Source organism: Felis catus, chromosome B2, assembly GCF_018350175.1.
Source record: "Felis catus isolate Fca126 chromosome B2, F.catus_Fca126_mat1.0, whole genome shotgun sequence".
NCBI classification, from domain to species: domain Eukaryota; kingdom Metazoa; phylum Chordata; class Mammalia; order Carnivora; family Felidae; genus Felis; species Felis catus.
In genome coordinates this window covers 137,436,606-137,460,326 of record NC_058372.1, presented here as the reverse complement: position 1 = coordinate 137,460,326, position 23,721 = coordinate 137,436,606, and the positions used below count along the sequence as shown (strand labels likewise).

General features: G+C 36.4%; 2 protein-coding genes across 9 annotated transcripts in view; both read left to right on the top strand.

The window, feature by feature from the left end:
* RGS17 (regulator of G protein signaling 17) overlaps window positions 1-9,167 on the top strand; it is a 99,124-nt gene extending 89,957 nt beyond the window's left edge. For 3 of the 4 annotated variants that reach the window (XM_045058245.1, XM_003986661.6, XM_045058246.1), the window contains exon 5: window positions 924-5,599. In XM_045058245.1, the coding sequence (XP_044914180.1) occupies window positions 924-1,112 (189 nt within the window). In that variant the 3' untranslated portion in view covers window positions 1,113-5,599. Of the gene's footprint in view, window positions 1-923; window positions 5,600-8,950 lie in introns of those variants that run through there. The other variant, XM_045058248.1, reaches the window with a different exon arrangement.
* Window positions 9,168-9,377: 210 nt separating this feature from the next.
* MTRF1L (mitochondrial translation release factor 1 like) lies at window positions 9,378-23,239 on the top strand. Of its 5 annotated transcripts, none has more exons than XM_003986660.5 (7): window positions 9,378-9,787; window positions 15,262-15,341; window positions 17,636-17,819; window positions 18,306-18,469; window positions 20,168-20,285; window positions 21,644-21,780; window positions 22,988-23,239. In XM_003986660.5, the coding sequence occupies exons 1-7, from the start codon at window positions 9,529-9,531 to the stop codon at window positions 23,183-23,185; spliced, it is 1,140 nt and encodes a 379-aa protein (XP_003986709.1). In that variant the 5' UTR covers window positions 9,378-9,528; the 3' UTR covers window positions 23,186-23,239. The 5 variants fall into 5 exon arrangements, 4 of the variants coding, with proteins under 4 accessions (XP_003986709.1, XP_044914178.1, XP_011280867.1 ...); XR_006598413.1 differs by lacking the exon at window positions 22,988-23,239 and adding an exon at window positions 20,424-20,543 and having other exon boundaries at window positions 21,644-21,771; XM_011282565.3 differs by having other exon boundaries at window positions 9,652-9,787; window positions 17,661-17,819.
* Window positions 23,240-23,721: the final 482 nt, after the last annotated feature.

The window sequence follows — 23,721 nt, the reverse complement described above, 5'->3', positions numbered from 1 at the left end:
GATTTTGCTAATGTCATTTCAGAGCAGAGTTTACTTCTATTCCCGAAACATGCCCTTATTGCCATTTATTTGTCCTCAGTTCCCTTTCCAGCACATCCTATCAGCTCCAACAGACAGGATCAGCATACAGTGAGGAAAAATAACAACAACCACAACAACTATCATTTGCAGAATTTAATTTATTTACACTTCAAAAACAATGCTGTACTGATTACTTGTATGGGTATTCCGAATTCCTACTTGTATTTCTCCTTTTAAAGACTCTATTTCAAGCAATTGTTCTACTTAATCTTTAGTAAAGAGATCTTCAGATGTATTTCTACATAAGGACTATATAGTTCCCTGTGCCTTGCCAGGTACACTAAGCCATGAAGAATACTTGCTGTAGTTTTGCTCCACTACAGCCTTCCACATTCCGGGTTTCTTACTTTGCCACAGTAGGACTTGTTGGGATGTAATACGATCAGGAATCAGCACTCGATATACATGCTAATATTTGCCAGAGAACTACTCTCTGCCAGATTTTTACCTTGTCCCATCAAGAGAGTTACCCCCGGCAGTCACATAGTAGGAGATAAATCCTTGTTCTGGCTAGGGAATTCTCCAGGGCCTCAACAATGAATAGAAATGGTCAAAAAAACCCGAGTGAAATGCATAGAAAAGATAAATCCAAGTAAGCCAAGATATCTGTGAACTAAATTTCTGGTTTAAAGACAAGTTGTTTTTTGTTTGTTTGTTTTAGTTCAACTTTTGAAGAAAAGTATGCGAGGCAATGTAGCCTTTGAGAAGGTAACCTCAAGATTTTAGGTAGTTAGATTTAACTCTTTGAAGTTTCTCTGAAATGTCACACACCTGTATTTACTTAATTGAGATCTTTTGAAAAAAAAATTTTATTTAATGTATCTGCTCTTATTTCTTTTTAGGTCAGTCTCGATTCTCGAGTTAGAGAGGTGATCAATAGAAATCTGTTGGATCCTAATCCTCACATGTATGAAGATGCCCAACTTCAGATATATACCTTAATGCACAGAGATTCTTTTCCAAGGTTTTTGAACTCTCAAATTTATAAGTCATTTGTTGAAAGTACTGCCAGTTCTACTTCTGAATCTTAATTTTCATTAAAAAAAAAAAAATCATTTTGGAGGGCTGGGATGGGAAATAGAAGTAGTTCACTAACACCAGAAGCTGAGTTCCTGGAGAACTACAGTTTAGCATTCCTCAGGCTACTGTGAAAATACAACCATATGGTCTTTGTCTCCATTTTTATCAAGGTTATCCATGGTTAAGTTTGGAGAAAATACCACATAAGACAATGAATTGCCAAATTGTTTGTTTTCTTCAACACTCATTCTACTTGCAAGCAAACTGTATTTGTAGTCCTGTGAACAGTCTCCTAGTGTATCCCCCGAGGCTGCATGTACAAAGTAGAGCTGCTTCATTTGCCACGTAGCTGTTGTAATATTTAATCCAATGGCATAACTTATATCCGTGTTTAAGGACTTTTGTGCAATATGGTCTTATAGAAATAATTGCCAAAAAATTGGCTGTGGTTTGCATTTTTAAATATAATCTAAGACAGAAAAAGCCAATTTTTTAGTTGTAACAATGGTATTAAACATGCTCTATACTGTGTTCAGTACACTCATTTTGAAGCCGATATTTCTGTACTTGGAAAAAGAGCTATTTATCTATGTTTGTTGGGAAATCCTGATGGGGGATTCCTCTGGTTGTTCACTGCCAAAACTGTGGCATTTTCTTTACAGAATAGTTTGCTATGTAAACAAAACAAAACAAAACAAAAATTTAAAAAAACCCAACAAACAACAAATAATAAGAAGAGAAAAAAAGCACAAAACAATTTGAAGATATTCTATCTCAATGACAAATCAGAGTGATAATTGTTTTTAATTGTAATAGAACACAATTAATCTATGTATATATCAGATGTCCGATACTGTAATTAATTTATTAAAGACTGGCTCTCCAGTTCTAAAATGGTTGTGTAAAGTATGTACTTCAGCAAGAAAAAAAATACTAAGCTCGATAACTTAGTTTTGGAATATAAAAAAAAAGATTTAATAAAGGAATGCCTACATGTAGCATCATAAAATATTTTGATGAGTAGCATCTGTCCTGTGGCATATTTTCCTTGAAAGCAAAGTCTAATGAAAAGCTAGGTTTTTAACTGAGAAAAGTTTTGTAAGGGTTACGCAGAAGATAATTCTCTACTTCAGACCTTAACTGTTTTCATAGTATCTTCAGAATGACTTATTTTAAAAATGTTAAAACCAAACTATTAATACTCATCCATAATTGAAAGGCAGGACAGTGCTCAAATCTTCTAGCTGCCATATTATTTTTTATAAGTACCACTAAATCTTTAAGACAAAATACTTGCCTGACATTGGCATATACTTTTGACATTCAAGAAAACAGTATCCTATCATGCACACACACAAAAAGTCAGTGTCATATTTATATCAAGGTGTTACATTTGAATATTAATATCCCCTGGAGGCTATTTTTTTAATCTTAAACTTAATAAATATAATATTGAGTAACCTAACATGAAAGTTTTAAAAATATTTATATCCACTGAGAATACTGGGCCTTATATTAAGGATGATATTAAAATTATAGGTTTTCTTTGCCATTTTTTAACTACCTCTCATTTTTTAATTTATTAAACATTTTTAAAATAAACAAGTTTGGGGTTTTCTTTTTAAATTTTATTTTACTTGAAAAGCTGGCATCGTAAGTTTCTTTTTCCATAAACTTAAAACATTTCAAGAATTGTTTTTTTAAGTGAATTTGATTTTCTAATTTATATAGAATTCAGGAGATATGGTTAAAAGGGCTATTATCTATTCCCTATGCAAATATTTTAACTGTTGCAGTGTTTGACAAAATGGGATTAAAAAAAAAGTTTGCAGAGTAGAAAACAAAATGTTCTGTTTACACTGGCGTTGCTGACTATCCTATCATATTCAGCACTTTTAAATACATTATTTATGAAAATGTAGTTAAAATACAAGATAGGAAATATTTATAATAATCATTTCTTTTAACAAATGCCTGTTTTTGTCTGAAAGTGTTAGTGTGTTAAGACATACTTTATCAATGTCAGTAGATATTTACTATTTGAATAGTTTTCAGTAATATGTTAAAGAAAGATAGCTATGAAGATGTTTACAAAAAGTCCTATTTTTTCCAAAAGAGTGAAGAAAAACCTAAAAGAATCATCACTTCTATTGTGAAGTTCTATTGTTCCTAAATTATTTAATTTTTTCTTGATTAGAATTGAGTTTATTATGCTTCTATGATGTATACACCTATATGTTGTAATATCACACTTGTTGCTATGTTTGAGGCACAATAAATTGGTGCACATGACTAGAAAATATGTAATATACTATGATACACAGCATGCGTCAATCTTTTTAAATGTAGACTTTATATTCTTGTTGTTACTATATATGATGGTGACCTGCTAGTCATAAGTTATCTTTATAAGATACTTTGGACTATTAGATGAATTGTCTGTTTGACAATACCTTTAATATTTTACCAAATGTAAAAGATAAGGACCCTTCTAAAGAGTCCTAATCTCTAACCTGGGCATTTGTAGAATACAGACTTTGAAGTTAGTGTATCCTTTTGAAACCTGATTAGGAAGTTGCATTGAGAATGATTCTAGACGAGATTTACACATTGGATACTGGTAACCATGTTATGTGAGCATTTCTGCGCTAAATTCCTATGGAGGGGGGAGGGTTTCTCATTTAATTTCAAATCGTTCAAAGTTTCTATCTAAGAGTATGTATATTTGCAACTCTACCAATTTTTAAAATATGGTATAACTCCTTCTGTTTTAAATACAGAGCTATAATAAACAAAAATCCCCCAACTGGTGTCTATGCTACCATTCCAAGAGCACAATATTTGTTATGGTAGAATTTGATTTTTCCTAGTGAATATATTCCTCCCAGGGGAAAAATTAGCACTTTAGAAGGTACACTTTGTGTTTCAGATCGTCAGGACATCTTTGTGTACTGTTAAAATCTGCTAATGCACACAGAAAGAGCTTAATGCTCTTTCTATAGTGCCTAAATTCAGATGTGTCTATAATGGAAAGAAAAGTAGAGGATATAGATCATACATAAATACATGTAACTAAATTGGAGAGCCAGACTTCTTCAGAGATGGATCTTGTAACATAGATCACACTAATAATGGCCAGATGACGCTTCTTCTTTACTCTGGATAATTGTTATTATGTTACCCAAAGGTAATAAAGATGCCCCGACAGAGTTAGAGGGCAGCTCTAAGCACAATGGGTGCGCTGGCATATGAACAATAGCAAAACACAATTTTGATATCAACGTTATGGAGCGCAAAAATCAAGACCATAATATGGTCTTTTTTTTTAATCTTAAAATATGTACATAGGATGACCAGTTCTGATATTTGGTCATGGTGCATGGGTGTTTATTAGTATCCTTTAATGCTGCCTAGGTTCTTACTTACAGAATGAAATGTATATCATATATTCACCTGATAGTTCAGTTTTGCAAAAGGACTATAGAAATAGGTAAATAATATTTATATATTAGGGGCAAAAATACATTTTCACCCCATTAAGCTGATTTAAAATAAAACCCAATTCTTAATTTTGAACTTACCCATTTGTTTCTATACACTTTTAACATATTGAAAAAATGTCATATCATAACTGTGACAAATTATATTTGCAAAAAATACAACATATCAGATGCTTTGAGGAATAGATATACACGAAAGAAATTTTAAATACAATCAGAAATAGGAAAATAAGAACTCTTTCAAAAGCCACCTACAGTTTCTTAGATCTTAAAATGCCTATATAGAACCCTATCAAACATTAATTTTAAAAACTTTGCACTGGATACATTGGCAAATTATTTTGAAAGGTAGTAAAGATATTTTCTTGTCTGTGTATTTATATTGACAGCTTATGACCGTAATTTTCAAAATAATATTAAGCATTTATATTTGCATGCTCTTTTCAATTCTTTTTAAGTTTCTGACCAATATAAAATGCTTATTCTTCTGAGAAAACAGTATTTAATCTGTAGAAATTTTAGTTATTCCTCACTTGCTACAACTGCAAATATTTATCAATAAAACTGATAACCAAAAACTTGACTTCTCATCTCCCTGTAACATTCTTAATAGTATCCTTGCAACACACGATTGTGCACAGATTGATCTTTTTGTTCCCAAATGCCAGACTTTAATTTTAAATTTGATTTCAAGTGACATGTCTGTGTCATATGACTTTGGGCAAATATTCTATTGAACCTCTCTGAGCCTGTTCCCTCATCTTCAAATGAGAAACAGAATACTTTATTTACAGGGTAGGCATGAGAATTAAATAATGTAAACATGGAAAGAATGAAGTGTTACATATAACATTATTATTTTATCAGTGTTCTCCAGCTCAATAATTATTCCTATTTCAAGAATGTTATGAATTAGATGCCACTGTAATGCACTTTTCCCATATTCTTTTGAAACCATACTTTAAAATCTGATTTAATTATTCATCCAAAAAAAAACACAAAAAACCAACCTGGGCGCCTGGGTGGCTCAGTCAGTTAAGCGTCCGACTTTGGCTCAAGTCATGATCTTGTGGTTCATGAATTTAAGCCCCGCTTCGAGCTGTGTGCTGACAGCTCAGAGCCTGGAGCCTGCTTCAGATTCTGTGTCTCCTCTCTCTGCCCCTCCCTTGCTCGCACTATCTCTCTCTCTCTCTCAAAAATAAGTAGACATTAAAAAAAAAAAAATCACAAAGAAAAAAATGCAACCAAGCTGATTTTAAGATGGAAGATTATATGAATTTGTTCCTGCTTTGTTCAATAGTATGATTCACGCTCAGTTTTCAGTTCATGAACATCACACTGAATCTACAATCAAGAAGTAGGTTTCTTTCAATGATACACATACACAGATATATGTATATAGATGTGTGTATGTGTATAAATTGTATGCTTAAAATAAATGCTTAAATAAGATAAATCATTTGAAAATTTTATTTCCAAAGGGAAAAAACGGTATTCCCAAGGACAGGAAGAATATAAACATCAAATAATTCGCCAAATAAATATGTGGAAGTAAAGCTAAAAACTAAGTTATGAGAGATGGGCCATTAGAAAACATGGATACTGTCACTGGAATAGAAAGCATTCTAGTATGATTTTGTAACTAATTTTACCATGAAAATATGAAAATTTAAAAAATGGTTGTGTGTTCATAAAATTTTTCATTAAACCTTTTATTTTAGAATAGTTTTAGAGTCACTGAAAAGTTGCAAAGATAGCACAGAGAAGTCCTATATACTGCACATCTATTGAGACATTTGTCACACCTCATGAAATATTGATGCATTAAGTCACGCTTATTCAGATTTCCTTAGCTTTTACCTAATATCTTCTTTCTGTTCCAAGATCTCATTCAATATACCCATTTACTTATCATGTCTCCTTAAATTCCTCTAAGCTCAAACATTTTTTGTTGTTGGCCTTGACAGTAGTGAAGAGTACTGGTCTAGTACTTTGTAAAATGTCCCTTAACTGGAATTTGTTGATGTTTTTCCCATGATTAGACAGGTGTTACCAGTTTTTGCAAGACCACAGAAGTAAAATGCCATATTACTATCATCAAGACTCATCACTGTTCATATTGACCTTGATCATTCAGTTGAGGTAGTGTTTGTTAGGTTTCACTGCCACAGAGCAATACATTATTTAATAAGTTATGTTAGAGGTAATTTCACTGGACGTTAACGCAGAGCTTAAAAAAAACTCTGAGCAGATTTTTCAGCACTGCTATTAGGTTCCATTAAATACTATGAAGAAATTATAATAAACTGGAAAGTGAAATGGGAAAATGAAACTCTGAAACTGTTAGCTTGAACATTCACTTAATGGAGGTGAAAGTGATTTTTTTCCCTTGAACTACCTTCACCTTATCCTCTACATCTTTGGGTAGTAAAGATTTTAGTTTAATCTTCAGAAGAGGTAATTTAAATTAATAATCATTTTGCTGAGTGTTTTTCTATATTGCCCTCAGTTTAATAATGAACACTGATTATTGAAACATTGTAAAAGACTTGATTTTCCCCCTTTGCTTTACCCGATTTGTCATACAGTTTCTTGTATATGGTTTTAGGATGTTTGCTAAATATAAAAAAAAATTTTCAGTGTGCTTGGTTCTGTAAAATTTATCATATCGAATGTGTGCAATTTTTTACTACCATGTTCATTGTACTTAATAATTTATATCCACATTTTGTACTTCACTAATATTAGTGGACCATGAAGAAGTTTTGAATGCATGAATGCAGCTTGAGACACCATACTTGGTTATTTTGCAATGTCAGAATAATGTAGGTACTTATAAATTGAACAGATAATCCAGATTATTTTCCTCCAATTTAAGTTGTTTTGGGTTTTTATTCCCCCCGTCTTTGAATTTATTTTATCATTTTACCTATGTACAAATAATAGACTTCCTGAAAATGCGAGAATCTTCAACATGTAATAATAGAATTTGAGCATGACAATAATGTAAGAAAATTCAAAAGTTTCAACCTTTTCTTTTTGAGTTTTCTAAGTAAATCAAACTACAGCTGTTTTCATTTGATTATTATTGTGGAAACCTATGGATATTATTGTAAAATACACATGCATCACACTTTTTAAAAATGTTTTGAATTAATAAAGAATTCACCAATGTATCCTTAGACAAGTTACTGTTTCCTCATTGGTGTAACACTATAGGAGTAAAAGGTACACTTATTTATATTACCTAAATTGCTTATGCTTATGAGGGAATATAATAACTTCGGGCTGGATTCTTTACAGTGTTCCATAAGGTTATTGCTTATTACATTTTTTCACCTTTTATAAATAATAAAGTATATTCTTGAAATGACTTGTTTCGAAAATTCAGCTGAGAGATTTATCACATTGAGTTCAAATGACTTCCACCATTTGTGTTTTTTTTTTTTTTAAATTCAAAGTTGAGTTTAGATTTGGGAAATAATTATTTCTAATAAAGATTTAAAAATGACCTGATCGGTCCTGTTCTATACTCGGATCAGAATTAAAATAAAATGGGTTTCAACCCACTATCTTAAAGAACACTTTTATAAAGTAATGTGGCTTGAATACACCAAGTGAAACGAATAACTGAGATGATTAGTTGGAGTTTTTAAGTAGCAAAACCTATTTCTGGTCTGTATTATTTGGAGAGACATCTCATCCCTCCACTTCACTTTATATTTGTATGTGGAGCTCCGGAATGAATAGAGGCAATGCAAACGCATTCTACAAAAATTTTATACTTCATCTCAGTAGTGTTGAGTAGACGACTTAAGAATGACTTAACCTTGTCAAGGGCTCCTGTATTTACCTTTTTTTTTTTTTTTTTTTTTTTTTTTTTATAAATCAATTGCAATTTTCAGTATTTCAGCTCTCTCAACAGTGAACACAGTAGACCCTGAGCAAGCCAGTTAGTGGGAGTTCCCAGTGAGTCAGCCCTTGTATCCCTAGGATTGTCTTGATTATACTTATTCCCTCATATCCATCCCACTGGTGGGTTGTAGAAAGATCTTTAGAGAAATGCAGAGCATTACGCCAATAAACCTCAGTATCCCTGGCACCAATCCGCTATCTTAAGGTTTTTGGAGAGAGATGGAGGCTGGGCTACCGAAGGTGGGGCTATTACGGCTTTGCTGCGCTGTGGTTTATAGGAACATAGAATCGCTCAATCTCTTAAAAGTAGCTAGCGATAACTAGGAGTGAGACCGGACTGGCAGGAGACTCGGGTGAGGAAGGAAGTTGTTTGAAAGCAAGTTACATGGCAGATAGAGGACAGGAAAGCAGATTTTGAGAAATCACTTTCACAGGTTGCCTTTCAGTACAGTAGTCCTGTCCTCATTAATACGAGCCTTTACTCACCGCCGGAAAGAGAAACTTAAGCAGAAACGAAGGAAGAGGAGTAAGCACACATACACACACCGATGCCCATCCTACAATTCACTCTTGGAGACGAAAGGCCTGTGTTCTCAGCCCCGGTAGCGGACTACACTGCCCTCCGCTGCGGTACTCGAAATCCTCATTCAGTGCTTGGAAAATAAATCCTCGACGTCAGAAAACCGGGTGGCAACCTGCAACATCCCCCTTCCTGTCCAACACACCGCCCTGGTACATCCGAGACATTTCCGACCGCGCTTCTTGGAGGGGTCTCCCAGACTCACTCCGATCGCACCCCGTTCTGCCCCCTTCCGGCCGGCGCGCGCCTGGGGACATTTAAACGCTTGCCTGGAAGTTCCCACCGAGGCTTTCGGGAGGCCCTTTAAAACTGGCGCGTGCGCTGGGGTAGGTACGATCAGTTCTCGCCGGGTTTCCAAACTCCGCGCAGTGTCGCGAGATTCGCTATCCGAAACTTCCGGTTCTGGTCCGCCTCGGTGATTGCAACTTGGCTATGCGGTCTCGGCTTCTGTTTAGTGCTGCCCGGTGTCTTCGGGCGCTCCGGGCTATTAGCCCAGCCCGTCGGCACCTAAAGTGCGGCAGCCTGCCGCTGGAGGAGCTGTTCGCCCCCGGCGGACCTTTGCGGACCTTCCTGGAGCGCCGGGCAAGGTGTGAAGCCCAGTTGCAGTTCGGGGGGTCTGAGCTGCTGGCGGTGGCCAAACTGCTGAGCGAGAAGGAGCAGGAGCTGCAGGAGACCGAGCATTTGCTACACGGTGAGGGCCGGGCCTAGGGGAACGGGATTCAAAGCCGATTCTTGACTCTTAGTTTGCCTCGTCAACTAAGCCGCTGGTCAGGTGTCCATACCTCCCCAAGTTAGAAGTTCTTTACTCCGTTGCAACCCTTTTTGGCTTAGGTCGGAGGTCAAGGCATCACTGTGTGCGCTCTGACTCCATCCTCTCCCTTTTGAGCCCCTGTGCTCCCTGGACAGGATGCTCCGCCCCCTTTTACAAAATTTAAATTTATCGATTGTCTACTGGCCGAAGATCTTTAGCTTACCAGGGACAAATAAGGGACCATCCCTGTTACGTGCTTGACAGCAGGGTTTCTCAAAGGGACCAACTGGGGTAGTGTCAAGAGAGGTGCATGCTAAAACTAGACTTTGGACTCAGAATCTGAGACCTAGAAATATGCGTTTTTAACAAGTTTCCCAAGTGATTAGTGTGCATTCGAATCTGGATGAGTCCTAAGTTTCTGCATTTCTACAAGCCCCCCCATGAACCACACTTTGGCTAGCTTGACTCTAGAGAAGATGTATTCAAGGAGAGAAAATTAATACTACAGCTGAAAAGTGAGAACAGATAACTGAATAAACACCTAGGGAAAGCAAGGAGAACTTGTTGGGAAGGTCTTGTGCAGTGATAAAGTTCCACCCTTAGAGGATATTAATAATGATTTAACCTTTATTATTTTACCGTACTTCAGGCTTTAACTATTTTTATGTATTAAATCACCCAGTTCACATATCAAACTGTGAAGTAGGTACTGTTAGCCTCATGTGACATAAGAGGAACATGAGGCATGGAGGTAAAATAACTGCTCAGGCTAAACAGCTAGCTTTTAAGGAATGGAGTTTGGATTGGACTGACTCCAAATCTCATGTTTTTAATCCCTGTACTCTTTGTTAACCAAGAAAGAAGAGAAGTTACGGGGAGTGGCAGGCTGAAACATTTTGTAAAGGTATGAAATACTAACCTAAAAAGGTTGATTTTTATCCTGTTGGCAGAAGGGAGCCAGCTGAAGCTTTTAGATTGGGGAGTGAATGCCAGAAATGGCTTACTTGCTTAGAAAGTTTTCTGTCTGGTAATCTGGAAGTCAGCCTGGAACGAGATTGCAGATGCTTGGAAAACAGAAGACTGAAGTCTAGTTGAGACTTAAGGAGAGTCTAAATCAGGTGATTTAAGAGAAAATGTGGCTTCCCAGAGTGGGGTTAAAAAAAGGATTACTTAACCATACTAGGAAAAATACTTTGCAAGAAAAATAAAGTTGATTTCATAGCTTAAGCCAAGCTTAAAAACCAAATGGATATATGGGTTAAATATTTTAAAAACCTAGCTGTAAAGAAGTAAACAGAATGTTAGAAAATTGTTACTGGCAGAACACAACTCAGCTTAATGATAGAAAATATCATTTAGCAACTCCTGAATTCTTACTTTATGTCAGACACTACTAATTACCCAGAAAATACAGAACTAGTTTTTAGGAGCTTGCAGTCTAGTGAAGAAGTAAAAATATATGTGAACAAGTGCTCGTTTTAATTTCTGCAATAAAGAGCAGTTATAAAAAGCAAAAGGAGGCATTTAAGTGGATTTCTTTTTTTTTTTTTATTTTTTTTTCAATGTTTTTATTTATTTTTGGGACAGAGAGAGACAGAGCATGAACGGGGGAGGGGCAGAGAGAGAGGGAGACACAGAATCGGAAACAGGCTCCAGGCTCCGAGCCATCAGCCCAGAGCCTGACGCGGGGCTCGAACTCACGGACCGCGAGATCGTGACCTGGCTGAAGTCGGACGCTCAACCGACTCCGCCACCCAGGCGCCTCCGTTTAAGTGGATTTCAAAGAGAATGCAGGAGGTTGCCAAACAGGACGAGAAGGGGATTGAAGGCAGAGGTGGCCAGCAAGAAGAAGAAAGTACCAAACTGGAAGACATGATATAGCAGGAGCATAGAGTAGGTATGGGAGTTGATAATGTAACAGAAACTTGAAACCAGAAACACAGTTCAGAACGCTGCATGACAAAGAAACTGGATTTGTTCCTACAGACTGTGAGAAGTTAGCACGTTTTTAAGCAGAGAAGTGACTTTTTTTTTTTTTAATCATTTTTGAGAGAGAGAGACAGCACGAGTTGGGAGGGGCAGAGAGAAAGGGGGACACAGGATCTGAGCAGGCTCCAAGCTTTCAGCACAGAGCCCGATGTAGGGCTCGAACTCACGAACTATAAGAGCATGACCTAAGCTGAAGTGGGATGCTAAACCGACAGAGCCACCCAGGCACTGCGAGAAATGACATCTTTTGAAAGATTAATGTTGGTGTCAGTGTTTGAGAATGAACTGGAGTATTCTCCAGGGACCCTGGTGGCTGAAAGGCCAGTGAGAAGGTAGTTGAAACCGTGCAAGAAAGAGGTGGTGATGGGCATGGGCCACACTCACAACACATTCTAACAATAGTCAGGATTTGGTGGCTTACGTCCCGAGAAGAGTGAAGGAGAGAATTCTAAGAAAAGTCTTAGGCTTCTGGGTTCAGAACATGAATGGTACTGTTAACTAAGATGAAAATATAAAAGCTGGATAAATTTTAGGAAAAAAAGATGTTTTGTGCCAAACAGGCAGCCATATTAAGCCAGGAGTACCTGTAAGGACATTCAGATGAAGAAATTCAGATAAAGATAATGGTCTAGAGAAAACACTACTGGCAGAGGAGAAAAACTGAGCCTGAATAATCGTATGAGAACTCAGCATATATTTGACAAAGTAAAGCTTAGAAGCAGATGAGAATACTCAGGAAGAAGTGGTTGAGAAAGAACAAGACACTAACAAAGGTAGAAATACACAGTATTGGAGGAGCAGGCAGGACAAAGCTATAAAAGATCGAGAAAGAAAAGGCAGAGCTTTGGGACCCTGAACAAGATAAATGAAGCTGTAAACACCAATTAAAATGTCAAGGGATTGTTGATACTGGACTTAGAAAGGGCTCACCTTTTCAGCTCACACTGAAATAAGCCTTTAAGTTTGGCAATTTTATCATGGGTGATTTTAATAAAAACGATGTCGGGGCACCTGGGTGGCTCAGTCAGTTAAGTGTCCGACTCTTGGTTTGGGCTCAAGTCATGATCTCATGGTTTGTGAGTTCAAGCCCTGCATCAGGCTCTGTACTGACAGCCTGGAACCTGCTTCGGATTCTGTGTTTCTCTCTCTCTCTCTCCCCCTCCCTAACTCATGCTGTCTTTGTCTCTCTCAAAATAAATAAATAAAACTTAAAAACAAGATGTTAATATGATTATGAAATCCAGTGTGACAACTAGAGAACTAAATGAGAATTAACACGAGAAATCGTAAACCTGGCATTGAATCTCCAGGAGTTTGGGACGGAAAAGCGGGGGGGTGACAAGTGTTCACTTGAAGGGTTGAAGAGAACAAGAACCTTTACAGCAGGGAAAACATAAACATATTGGTAGACAGAGGAGAAGGCAGGCATGTGATAGGTGCCGAGTGAACATGTTGATTAATAACAGTGAATGAGAAAGAACTAGTATATTTCCACTGCCTACGAATAACCCCAGTCTAAACCCTCCAGAGCTATGCTGTCTGGTAATAGTAGCCAGTGGCCACACAAGGCTACTAAGCACCAGTAATGTAGCTAGTCTGAATTGAGATATGCTGTTAAGGATAACAGATTTCAAACACCTAATATAAAAAATAATTTTTGATATTTTAAGGTACATGTTGAAATGATAATGTTTTACACATACTGGGTTAAATAAAATGTAGTATTAAAATTAAATTACTTCAAGACCTTATTTCTAATCCCCTTAGCCTTACAGAAGATGCAGAACTGAAAGTCACCTTAGAGGTCATCCAGCCTAGCTCCTTCACTGTTGCTGAGATAATGGAGATTCAGAGAAGTTGGATATGTTGCCCTGAGAGAATCCTAGCAGTTGAACTAGGACTAGAATTCATTTTTCCTTTGTGTAATTCAACACATTTGCCATTCCACATTTTTCTGTGCAGAATTCCTGCCCAAATAATTTCCTGCCTTTCCACCAACACTCCGAATAGTTGCTTATCTCATTATTGCTGTTGCCATTTTCTCTCCTTGAGTTAATGCTTCTTTCCTTTTTCTGCCCATCCCAAAAATAAATGCAAAAACAGTCCTTTAGTGTGCAAACATTTTAATATTTAATCACAAAGTGTTTTAGATTGTAATTCTGTGTGAGTTTTCTCCCCTAGAAAAATATAAAGAAACTAAAATTGTCTAAAATCCTGCCTTGAGGGCAGGTCTTACATATTATTATCTCCAGTTCCTAGTATAGCTGGTACTTAATCAGTGAACAAACATACAAACTGATACTTTGGAAGAGCCTGATCTTTCAACAAAGAAAGCTATTTGTAATAACTAAAGAAATTTCCCTTCTCTCCTTTCTATAGGTCGCATATTGTCCATAGGATAGAGAAATGAGAAAATATATTTTGTAAGGTAAAAATGAAAACTCAGACAAAATAAGAAAGTAAAAGCAAGTTGGGTGGGGGAGTACTTCATATAAACCTTCTGTAAACATTAGGGAAGATCTAAATGTTTGGTGGATATTTTATATTAATGAAATATTAGGTAAAGAGATAATAAATTTCTATTTTTTATACAATTTTTTAATGTTTATTTTCAAGAGAGAGATAGAGCATAAGCAGGGGAAGGGGAGAGAGAAGGAGACACAGAATCCAAAGCAGGCTCCATCCAGGCTCTGAGCTGTCAGCACAGAGCCCGACATGGGGCTCAAACTCATGAACCATGAGCTCATGACCTGAGCCAAAGTCGGACGCTTAAGTGACTGAGCCACCCAGGCACTCTATTTTTTAATTCAGTTTGGTTTAACTGATGGAAACTTTAATTCCCCTTCTGGTCTGACGACTCAGTGAATTTGTTGTTGTGTAGTCTAAGTTGGAAAACTAAAACCATATTTGTTAACATGAATATTTCACGGGGGTAGAATTATAGGATAGTTCAATAGGTTCTTTATATTTTTCTGTAGATTCTTTTTTTTTTTTTTAACGTTTATTTAACGTTAGACAGAGCATGAACGGGGGAGAGTCAGAGAGAGAGGGAGACACAGAATTTGAAACAGGCTCCAGGCTCTGAGCTGTCAGCACAGAGCCTGATGCGGGGCTTGAACTCACAGACCGCGAGATCATGACCTGAGCCGAAGTCAGATGCTTAACCGACTGAGCCACCCAGGCACCCCATCTGTAGATTCTTTTTAATCTTATGCTTCTGTCATCAGCAAATAAGTTTGTTGTTTTTTCTTTTAAGCTACATGCTAATGAAAACTAATGCATACAGTGCTATTTTTAATTAATGGCAGTTATGAAAAGGACAAGAAAGACATTTTTCCCTTTGGCTACAATAATAAAATGAAGACCTTGAATTCTGTTTAATTCCTTAATTAAGAAAAACTTAACCTACTGCCTTATTTCCATAGATGAAAATGAAGACTTAAGGAAACTTGCAGAGAACGAAATAACTTTATGCCAAAAACAAATAACTCAGCTGAAGCATCAGGTATGGTATCTGCAAAGAATAAAGATTTTGTGCTATTACTTCTAATGAATTTTATTGTAAGTTGATAAAAACAACTCAAGAAGTAACTAGCTTGTTAGTACTTAGAATTATAAACTTTTCTAAAGCAGAAAAAGTATACTCCGGGTGGTGCTATTTTTATCATAATAAAAGGATCGGACAGCTGTGGAAAGAAAGGTGACTGCCATATTGATACGAGTTTTCCAAAAAGCAGTGGGATAAATATCAGTATTCTACTTCCCCTCTTTTGGTTTTTTAAAAGAGGTGAGGGGTAGATGGTGAGTAGAAACAGTTACAGAGCGGTGGTAGATTGTGAGCTCCTTGGCAGCAGAAATATTTTTCCTATCTTTGGCGCTATGAAAGTGCCAGACCTAGGATCGACCCTCAGCTTTTAGAACTGAATTATACTGCTTTGGTTTTACATATGGGAGAATATATAGGCATTAGATGAAGAGTAATCATTATTTTAATGTTTATTTATTTTGAGAGAGTGTGAGCAGGTGAGGGACAGAGAGAGAGGGAGACACAGAATCTGAAGCAGGCTCCAGGCTCCGAGCTGTCAGCACAGAGCCCGTCTCAAACTGGGGAACAGTGAGATCATGACCTGAGCGAAGTCGACGCTTAACCAACTGAGCCACCCAGGCGCCCCAATGTAATCATTATTTTAAATTAGACCTAGTCTTTTATGCAGATTCTGTAAAGCAGAGCTTAAAGATTTATAGTAGTTATCTCTGAGGATGTAAGTAAAAGAACATGCTATGGTGAGGAAGGAGCCCAGGAAAAGGGGGTGCTTCATTTAAAGATTACATTTCTTCTCTAGTCAAAAGTGGAACTCATCAAAAGTTAATGTCCTTACCACCCATTCCAGAGGGAAAGTTCCACCATGAAGTGAAGTCTCATATAATTTGCCTTCTTCCCATTTTCTAATATTTTTGTGAAATACAAGGACATACGTATTAAAGGTTTCTGTTCATTGACTAGTAGTTAACAAACACATAAATTCAACTAGTTACTCAAGATTTGAATGACCATGATGTACTGGCATAGGCTAGAGAGATGGAAAAGTAGTAACAACTATAGCTCCCAACCAACATAAAGTATGATACTTTACAATTCAGGCAGATCTGGGTTCAAATTCTAGTTCTTCCACTTTCTAGTTGTATGTTCTTGGGCAATGAGATTATTCAACTAAATTAAGCTTAAACTTAGTTTTTACATCTTAACTAGAGCAAGATACTATCTTCCCAAGACTGATTTCAGAATTAAAGTATATAAAGTGCTTAACAGAGTGCTTGTCACATACTAAGAGACCAGTAAATGTTGGTAGCTTTTCTTATTTAACTCACCTAACGAAAGAAGCTTTTATTCTGTGTCCTCTTAATTAGTACATACGGAAGTGTGAAAGGTATATTGTCAGGGAAGGAGGACTGATCTAGGCCCCTTGATTTGAGTTCTTCTGCCTGCTCTGCCAGAAGCTAACCTTTTTCTCTTTAGCAAGTCAGTTAGTGTCTACAGCCTCATTTTCCTTTACATGCAAAAGGACCAGATCACACATCATCTCTAAGGGCCTTTTCAGTTCCAAAATTACAAATTTCTCTTCCAAAGTAAAGAAACTTAAAAAATAGAAACATACAATTTTAGTCTTTTTTTTTTCTTTTCTGCCATACTAGATTTCAAAAGGATAAGAGTTAGGATCTTCTTTTGCATCCTGCACACAGTATAGTGTCCTACTCACAACAAGCTCTGAATTATTAACCAAACAGAACTGACATAAAGTTTTACATAAACACCAAAAATAAACAAATTCGACCCATAAGTTTTATCTGGAACTTATAGCATTTATAATATAGTTGTAACATTATATTTTTTAGAAGTTATGCATTACTATATGGTTCTAATTGGCAAGATGGTTGAAGAGTAATCAGCAGTATTTGTTTAGAGAAACTTTAAGTAATTCACTATTTAAATCCTGTTGCATCTTGGGGCGCCTGGGTGCCTCAGTCGGCTGAGCATCTGACTTTGGCTCAGGTCATGACTTCACGGCTCGGGAGTTTGAGCCCTGCGTCGGGCTCTGCTGAAAGCTCAGAGCCTGGAGCCTGCTTTGGATTCTGCGTCTCCCTCTCTCTCTGCCCCTCCCCTGCTCGTGCTCTCTCTCTCTCAAAAATAAACATTAAAAAAAATTTTTTTTAATCCTGCATCTAATCATTTAGTGTTTTTTTTTTTTAAGTTTTAAATAATTCCTAATTATAGGAGTGGTGATATTTTTGTATTTACAGATTATCTTACTTTTGGTTCCCTCAGAAGAAACAGATGAAAATGATTTGATCCTGGAGGTAACTGCAGGAGTTGGGGGTCAGGAGGCAATGTTGTTTACATCAGAGATGTTCGATATGTATCAGCAATATGCTGCATTTAAAAGATGGCATTTTGAAACCCTGGAATATTTTCCAAATGAAATAGGTAAGTACACTGTTTAATTCATTTTGGGGAAAGAACATATTTAATCTATCTACATGTGTCATATGATGATGTTTGGAGAGACCATAACTAAGCTTTAGAATTTATTGGTAAGGAAGCTTACCTGATTTTATGTTTACCATTCACTTAATAATTTTGAATGCAAATATACTGTTTTGAGTGGGCCTATAAAATACTAGTCATTCACTACTCACCATTGAATGATTAATGATCTTTTAAAAGTGCTCTTTTACACGTTATTGAACCAATTCATTAATACCATAAATACTTTATGTTTAGTGATTATTAGCAATAAAGGTATTAAGTGTTAAAACACTGGATATCTAGACTTGCTAAAGTATTTCAATGCTTTTATATTCTGTATGCTTATATTGGTTTGTAGCTCTTTTAAGTATATTTCAAGATGGCGGAAGTGATGATCAGTTGTTTATAAATGGCAATAATAATTGTTCACTCAATATTTTCAAGGTGGCCTTAGACATGCGTCTGCCAGCATTGGAGGTGTAGAGGCCTATAAGCACCTGAAATTTGAAGGTGGTGTACACAGAGTACAAAGAGTGCCAAAAACAGAGAAGCAAGGTCGCATCCATACCAGCACCATGACTGTGGCAATCTTACCCCAACCGACCGAGGTAAGGCATCAGTCTCCTCTCCTTGGAATCCTGTGCTCAGCACAGTGCCTTGCCCCCAGAGTAACAACTCACTTCACTAAACTGAATAACTCCTATGCTCATCTTTGGCCTTTATCATGTATTTTGAGGGTTTAATAATCTCTTATCTCAGTCCAAAAAAAATATCTTACAATAGATAGTAACAGTTAAAGATATATAAATGATCTAATGTTGCACTATTTATTAATTTTTGTCCGCCACTAAGTTTAGTTAAGACCATCTCAGTAGGAGAAACAGTATTACCCTACTTTAAATAGGATTTAATACTGATTATCCTTCATAATGATTTTTGTTTTGTCTGACTTTCCCAGAGTGTAAATAGAAGAATTCTATTTTAACAAGGGTTAACAGAACTGCTACTTCATAACCCAGTTGCATTAAAATGCAAATACATTGGGCGCCTCGGTGGCTCAGTCGGTCAAGCATTAAGCATCCAGCTCTGGATTTCAGCTCAGCTCATGATCTCATGGTTCATGGGTTTGAGCCCAGTGTCGGGCTCTGCACTAACAGCACAGAGCTGCTCAGGATTCTCTCCCCTTTTTCTCTGCCCCTCCTCCCTGCTCTCTCTCAAAATAAATAAATAAACTCCAAAAAGATGGAAGTATATTGTTACTTCAATATTGCTATGAGTACATTGCTCATAATGAGTATACTTTATTCTCACAAGCAAATTCTCAGTCTATATGGTATTTGTAAAATAAATAAATTACATCCCTTTTGCTGAAAGTGATAGGAAATATATGACTTGTTTTTCAGGATGAAGTATGAATGATTGAGGAAAAGAAAGTTTAATTGAGGTTTCTTTTAACTTGGGGGAAGGTGCTAGTTGACTCTAAGTTCCTTTTTTTAATCTATACATGAAGCCTAGATGAGGCACAGAACAGTTAAGGAAGAGCCTGATATTAGTTGCTTTGGTTTAAGTATTTTGAAGACAGAAGTAGTTCAGGAAAAGATGGACTGAAGTCCATATTTAATGCTTCTAGCAACCATACAAGGAGCACATAGGGAGACACAGAGGGCCTGTGAATGGTAGGAGTCCTGTTGTCAGGGTGCGGACCTGTTGCAGAATGGTCCGTAGTAGTTCATGAAATAGAGCTTTTTAAAATCTGTTGCTTCTGATTGCGACTTCCAGGACAGAGCATTATGCTGATGTCAGATCCCAGCTATGTATGACTTCTTGGCTTTTTTGCCTTTTGCTGTTTCCATCTGCCTGTCCTAAGTCCCCCTTTATTTAAAATTAAAATAAGCTTTCCCATAATTCTTAAGCTAGCAGTGGTTTTTTTTTTTTTCCTGTGTTAAAGTCTTTTTTAACTCAGAAATAACCCACAAAAGCTCACTTTAATTCCTATATTCACATTTCTAGTTTTAGCTAAGTTCTTCTGTTCATGTATTAAGGAAGAGGGTAATTAACAGAGAAGTCCAGTCTTTGAGGATTAGGGAGGGTTTCTTTTTGTTTTGTATTATATTTTGATCTACTTTTCCAAAAAAGAGATGTTTTAAAAAATGGTATCCTTCCAACTTTTCTATCCTTAAAATTAAAACTTCTCAATCTTATAATTCTATGACATGTAATTATACACATAAATGGATAGTTCTTGCCCTTGAACAGTTCACATACATGTGATATTTTTAAATCCCAACTTTGCCTCTTATGTATAGATCAATCTGGTAATTAATCCCAAAGATTTGAGAATTGATACTAAACGAGCCAGTGGAGCTGGAGGACAGCATGTAAATACCACGGACAGTGCTGTCCGGATAGTTCATCTTCCAACAGGTATGTCCTTATTTCTTCAACATAAAACTTTGAAGAAAGAAAACAAATTCTGATTAACTTGACTGATTTTCCATTGTAATAGATCCTCGGTTACCAGAATATATACTACTCAAGATTATTATTAAATACTTTATTTAGATTAGAATCCTTAGATGAAACTCTGCAGGATAATTGCAAAAGCCAGGAAGACGGAGGGACCTAAGCCCAGAGAATTTCCATACAGGTGACGATGAGGAAAAGGTGTGGACAGTCTTGCAGGTAGCTTCCTCAACTTCATACTTGGTAAATGTCACTATTAAAAGAAAATCCAGGGTGCTTGGCTGGCTCAATCTGTAGAGCATGCGACTCTTGATAGCAGGGTCATGTGTTCAAGCCCCATATTGGGTGTGGAGCCTATATGTAAAATTTTTTTAATTTAAATAAATAAGTAAAATAAAATCCTCAGAATGAAGTCACTATCATGGGTTCTTCTTTATCAGAAAATGCTCAAAATCACTAGTTCCTAGCTTTCTTTGAAGAGAGGAGGACATGGACTTCCTTGTGAAAATGAAAGCTTGGACTTGCTTTCTCAGAAACATGCTCACATGCAGAGTTCTGCCCATAACTTCCAGGGCTGCTGCTCCATGAAGTCCATCCACAAACCTCCAGCAGTTCTACTGGAGATACACAGGGGAACTGTGTCTAAATATTTCTTAAGTCTTCAATATACTCTTAAGTGGAACTAAATGTGATTTACAATTATCACTGCAGTGATTTGCATGTGATAAAGAGCAGATGGATAGCAAACTTCAGATACCTAGAAAGAATACACTGTGACTGATCTCAAATAGGCATAATTCCCATGGATTAGTAGTGTTGAACAGGAGTGACTGGTAGGTTTTTCCTTTTTAAAATTTGAGGAAGGCCTCAAGTTAAACTTTAAGATGATGTTTTATATAATATATACTATATAAACAGGAATAGGAAAACTAGATAGATGAAACTCCTCACAAAAATATTAATTGTGCCTATCTCTATTAGGACTAACTTTTTTTTGTTTTGGTGATGACAAATAGCTACTTAAAAAAATATATGGTTGCTAGTTAAGGGTATGGAAAAACAATCCTTATTAAATGAGTAATGATTTTTGTTTAGTATGTATGCCTTCAATATGAATGTATTTGCACTATAGCTCAAGCTTCAATTTTTAGTTTTCGGAGAACTCTATAAAAGTTATTTGTTTAGTTTATAGTCTTCCTTTATTAGAGTTGTTTTTTTTCCTCATAAAGGAAGAAGAAAAAGAAGGAAAAAGTATTTCTTGATAATAAATGAAGAAGATTTTCCTATTAAAACTGTTCAATTCTCATGACACTATTCAGGTGTTGTTTCTGAATGCCAACAAGAGAGATCTCAACTGAAAAATAGAGAGATGGCTATGAAAAAGCTACGTGCAAAACTGTACAGCATGCATCTAGAAGAAGAAACAAATAAAAGATACAGTGCTAGAAAGATTCAGGTAAAAATTTAAAACATGCTCTGAAGGGGGTGCCTAGGTAGCTCAGTCTATTGAGTGTCTCTTGATTTAGGCTCAGGTCATGAACCCAGGGTTTTGGGATTGAGCCCTATGTCGAGCTCTGCACTGAGCTTGGAGCCTGCTTCGGATTCTCTCTCCCTCTGCCTCTTGCCCCTTCCCCGCTTGCACACTCTCATATGCTCTCCCTCTCTAAAATAATTTAAAAAATGCTCTGAAGGATAAAAATATAAAAATAAGATAACCCAGTTTTTATATATGCTGAAACTGTTTCAGTGTATTTGTTAAAATAAGGAGAGAATTCAAGTAGCTCAACAGAGGGTTATATGTGTTTCATAGTAATCTTAAACCTCTGCCCTGGTTTCTATATTCAAGGGCTTTGTTTCCTCAGATTTTTTTTTTAAGGTTTTATTATTTATTTTTGAGAGAGACAGAGTGAGAGTGGGGGAGGGGCGAAGAGCGAGGAAAACACAGAATCTGAAGCAGGCTCTAGGCCCTGAGCTGTCAGCACAGAGCGTGACCTGGGCTCGAACTCACGAACTGCAAGATCATGACCTGAGCCGAAGTCAGACACTTAATTGACTGAGCCACCTACCGAGGCGCCCCTGTTTTTCTCAGATTTTTAACCAAAGTTACTAAAAGAGGATATATGGAATCCCCATTTTGAATCCTTTGAAAATTATGGGAGTCAGAAAGCAAACTGAATTTATTTTCTTCCTGTTTGGCATTTAATTTTACAACCACCTTGCCCTTTATTAATTCCTTTTTCTGGGAATTCATCACTGTCCTCATTGAAAATGACCAGATTAATTCACAGATATATATGGCTACCATTTGAATGCTAACTCTGTGCTAGGCTGTATGTTTATATCATCACTGTGTTGTAGGTATTATTTGTATTTTATGGATGGGGACACTAAAGTTTAAAGTTTAAATAAATGTCTGAAGTTGTAGAGCATTGAAAGGGCAGAGAGAAGATCAAATGCTATAAATCTGTCTCACTTTAAAGCCAGTACTCTTTTCTTTTTCTATTACGTCCCATGTTATTTGAGGATTCAAAATGTTTGAAACTTGGCTCTTATATTGTGTTTCAGATTATAAACAAAGAGCTTAATCTCCAGGTAACTTAAATTTGTAGGTTCAGTTGCTTTGAATCTAACTGTATCTTATGTCTTCATATATATCTGTATAGGTTGGAACCAAAGGAAGGTCAGAGAAAATAAGAACATATAATTTTCCACAGAACCGGGTCACAGATCACAGAATAAATAAGTCACTTCATGATCTTGAAACTTTCATGCAAGGGGAATATCTACTGGATGAACTTGTACGGTCATTGAAGGACTACGCTGATTATGAATCTTTAGTAGAAATTATTTCCAAAACGTAAATTAATTTATTATTAAAGACTTATAGCTTATAAAAATTCTACCACAGCAGATTACATTATGTGTAAATACTAGTATTCTCTTAAAAAACATGAGTTAAGGGGCGCCTGGGTGGCGCAGTCGGTTAAGCGTCCGACTTCAGCCAGGTCACGATCTCGCGGTCCGGGAGTTCGAGCCCCGCGTCAGGCTCTGGCTGATGGCTCAGAGCCTGGAGCCTGTTTCCGATTCTGTGTCTCCCTCTCTCTCTGCCCCTCCCCTGTTCATGCTCTATCTCTCTCTGTCCCCCCAAAAAAAATAAATAAACGTTGAAAAAAAAAAACAAAAAAAAACATGAGTTAATACATTTGGAAGTAATGTGTGTATTTTAAAGACATAATTTATATAAATCTCTCAATATATTAGTAAAAAAATGTACTATACAATCATGACTCTGCTTATATATTTTGGACTCTTATGTGAAGTATACAAACAAAGCAAAAACAGTATTTTGTTTTCTTTACTGTAAAATGTTTAGCAAATGATCAAACATAAAAGAAAT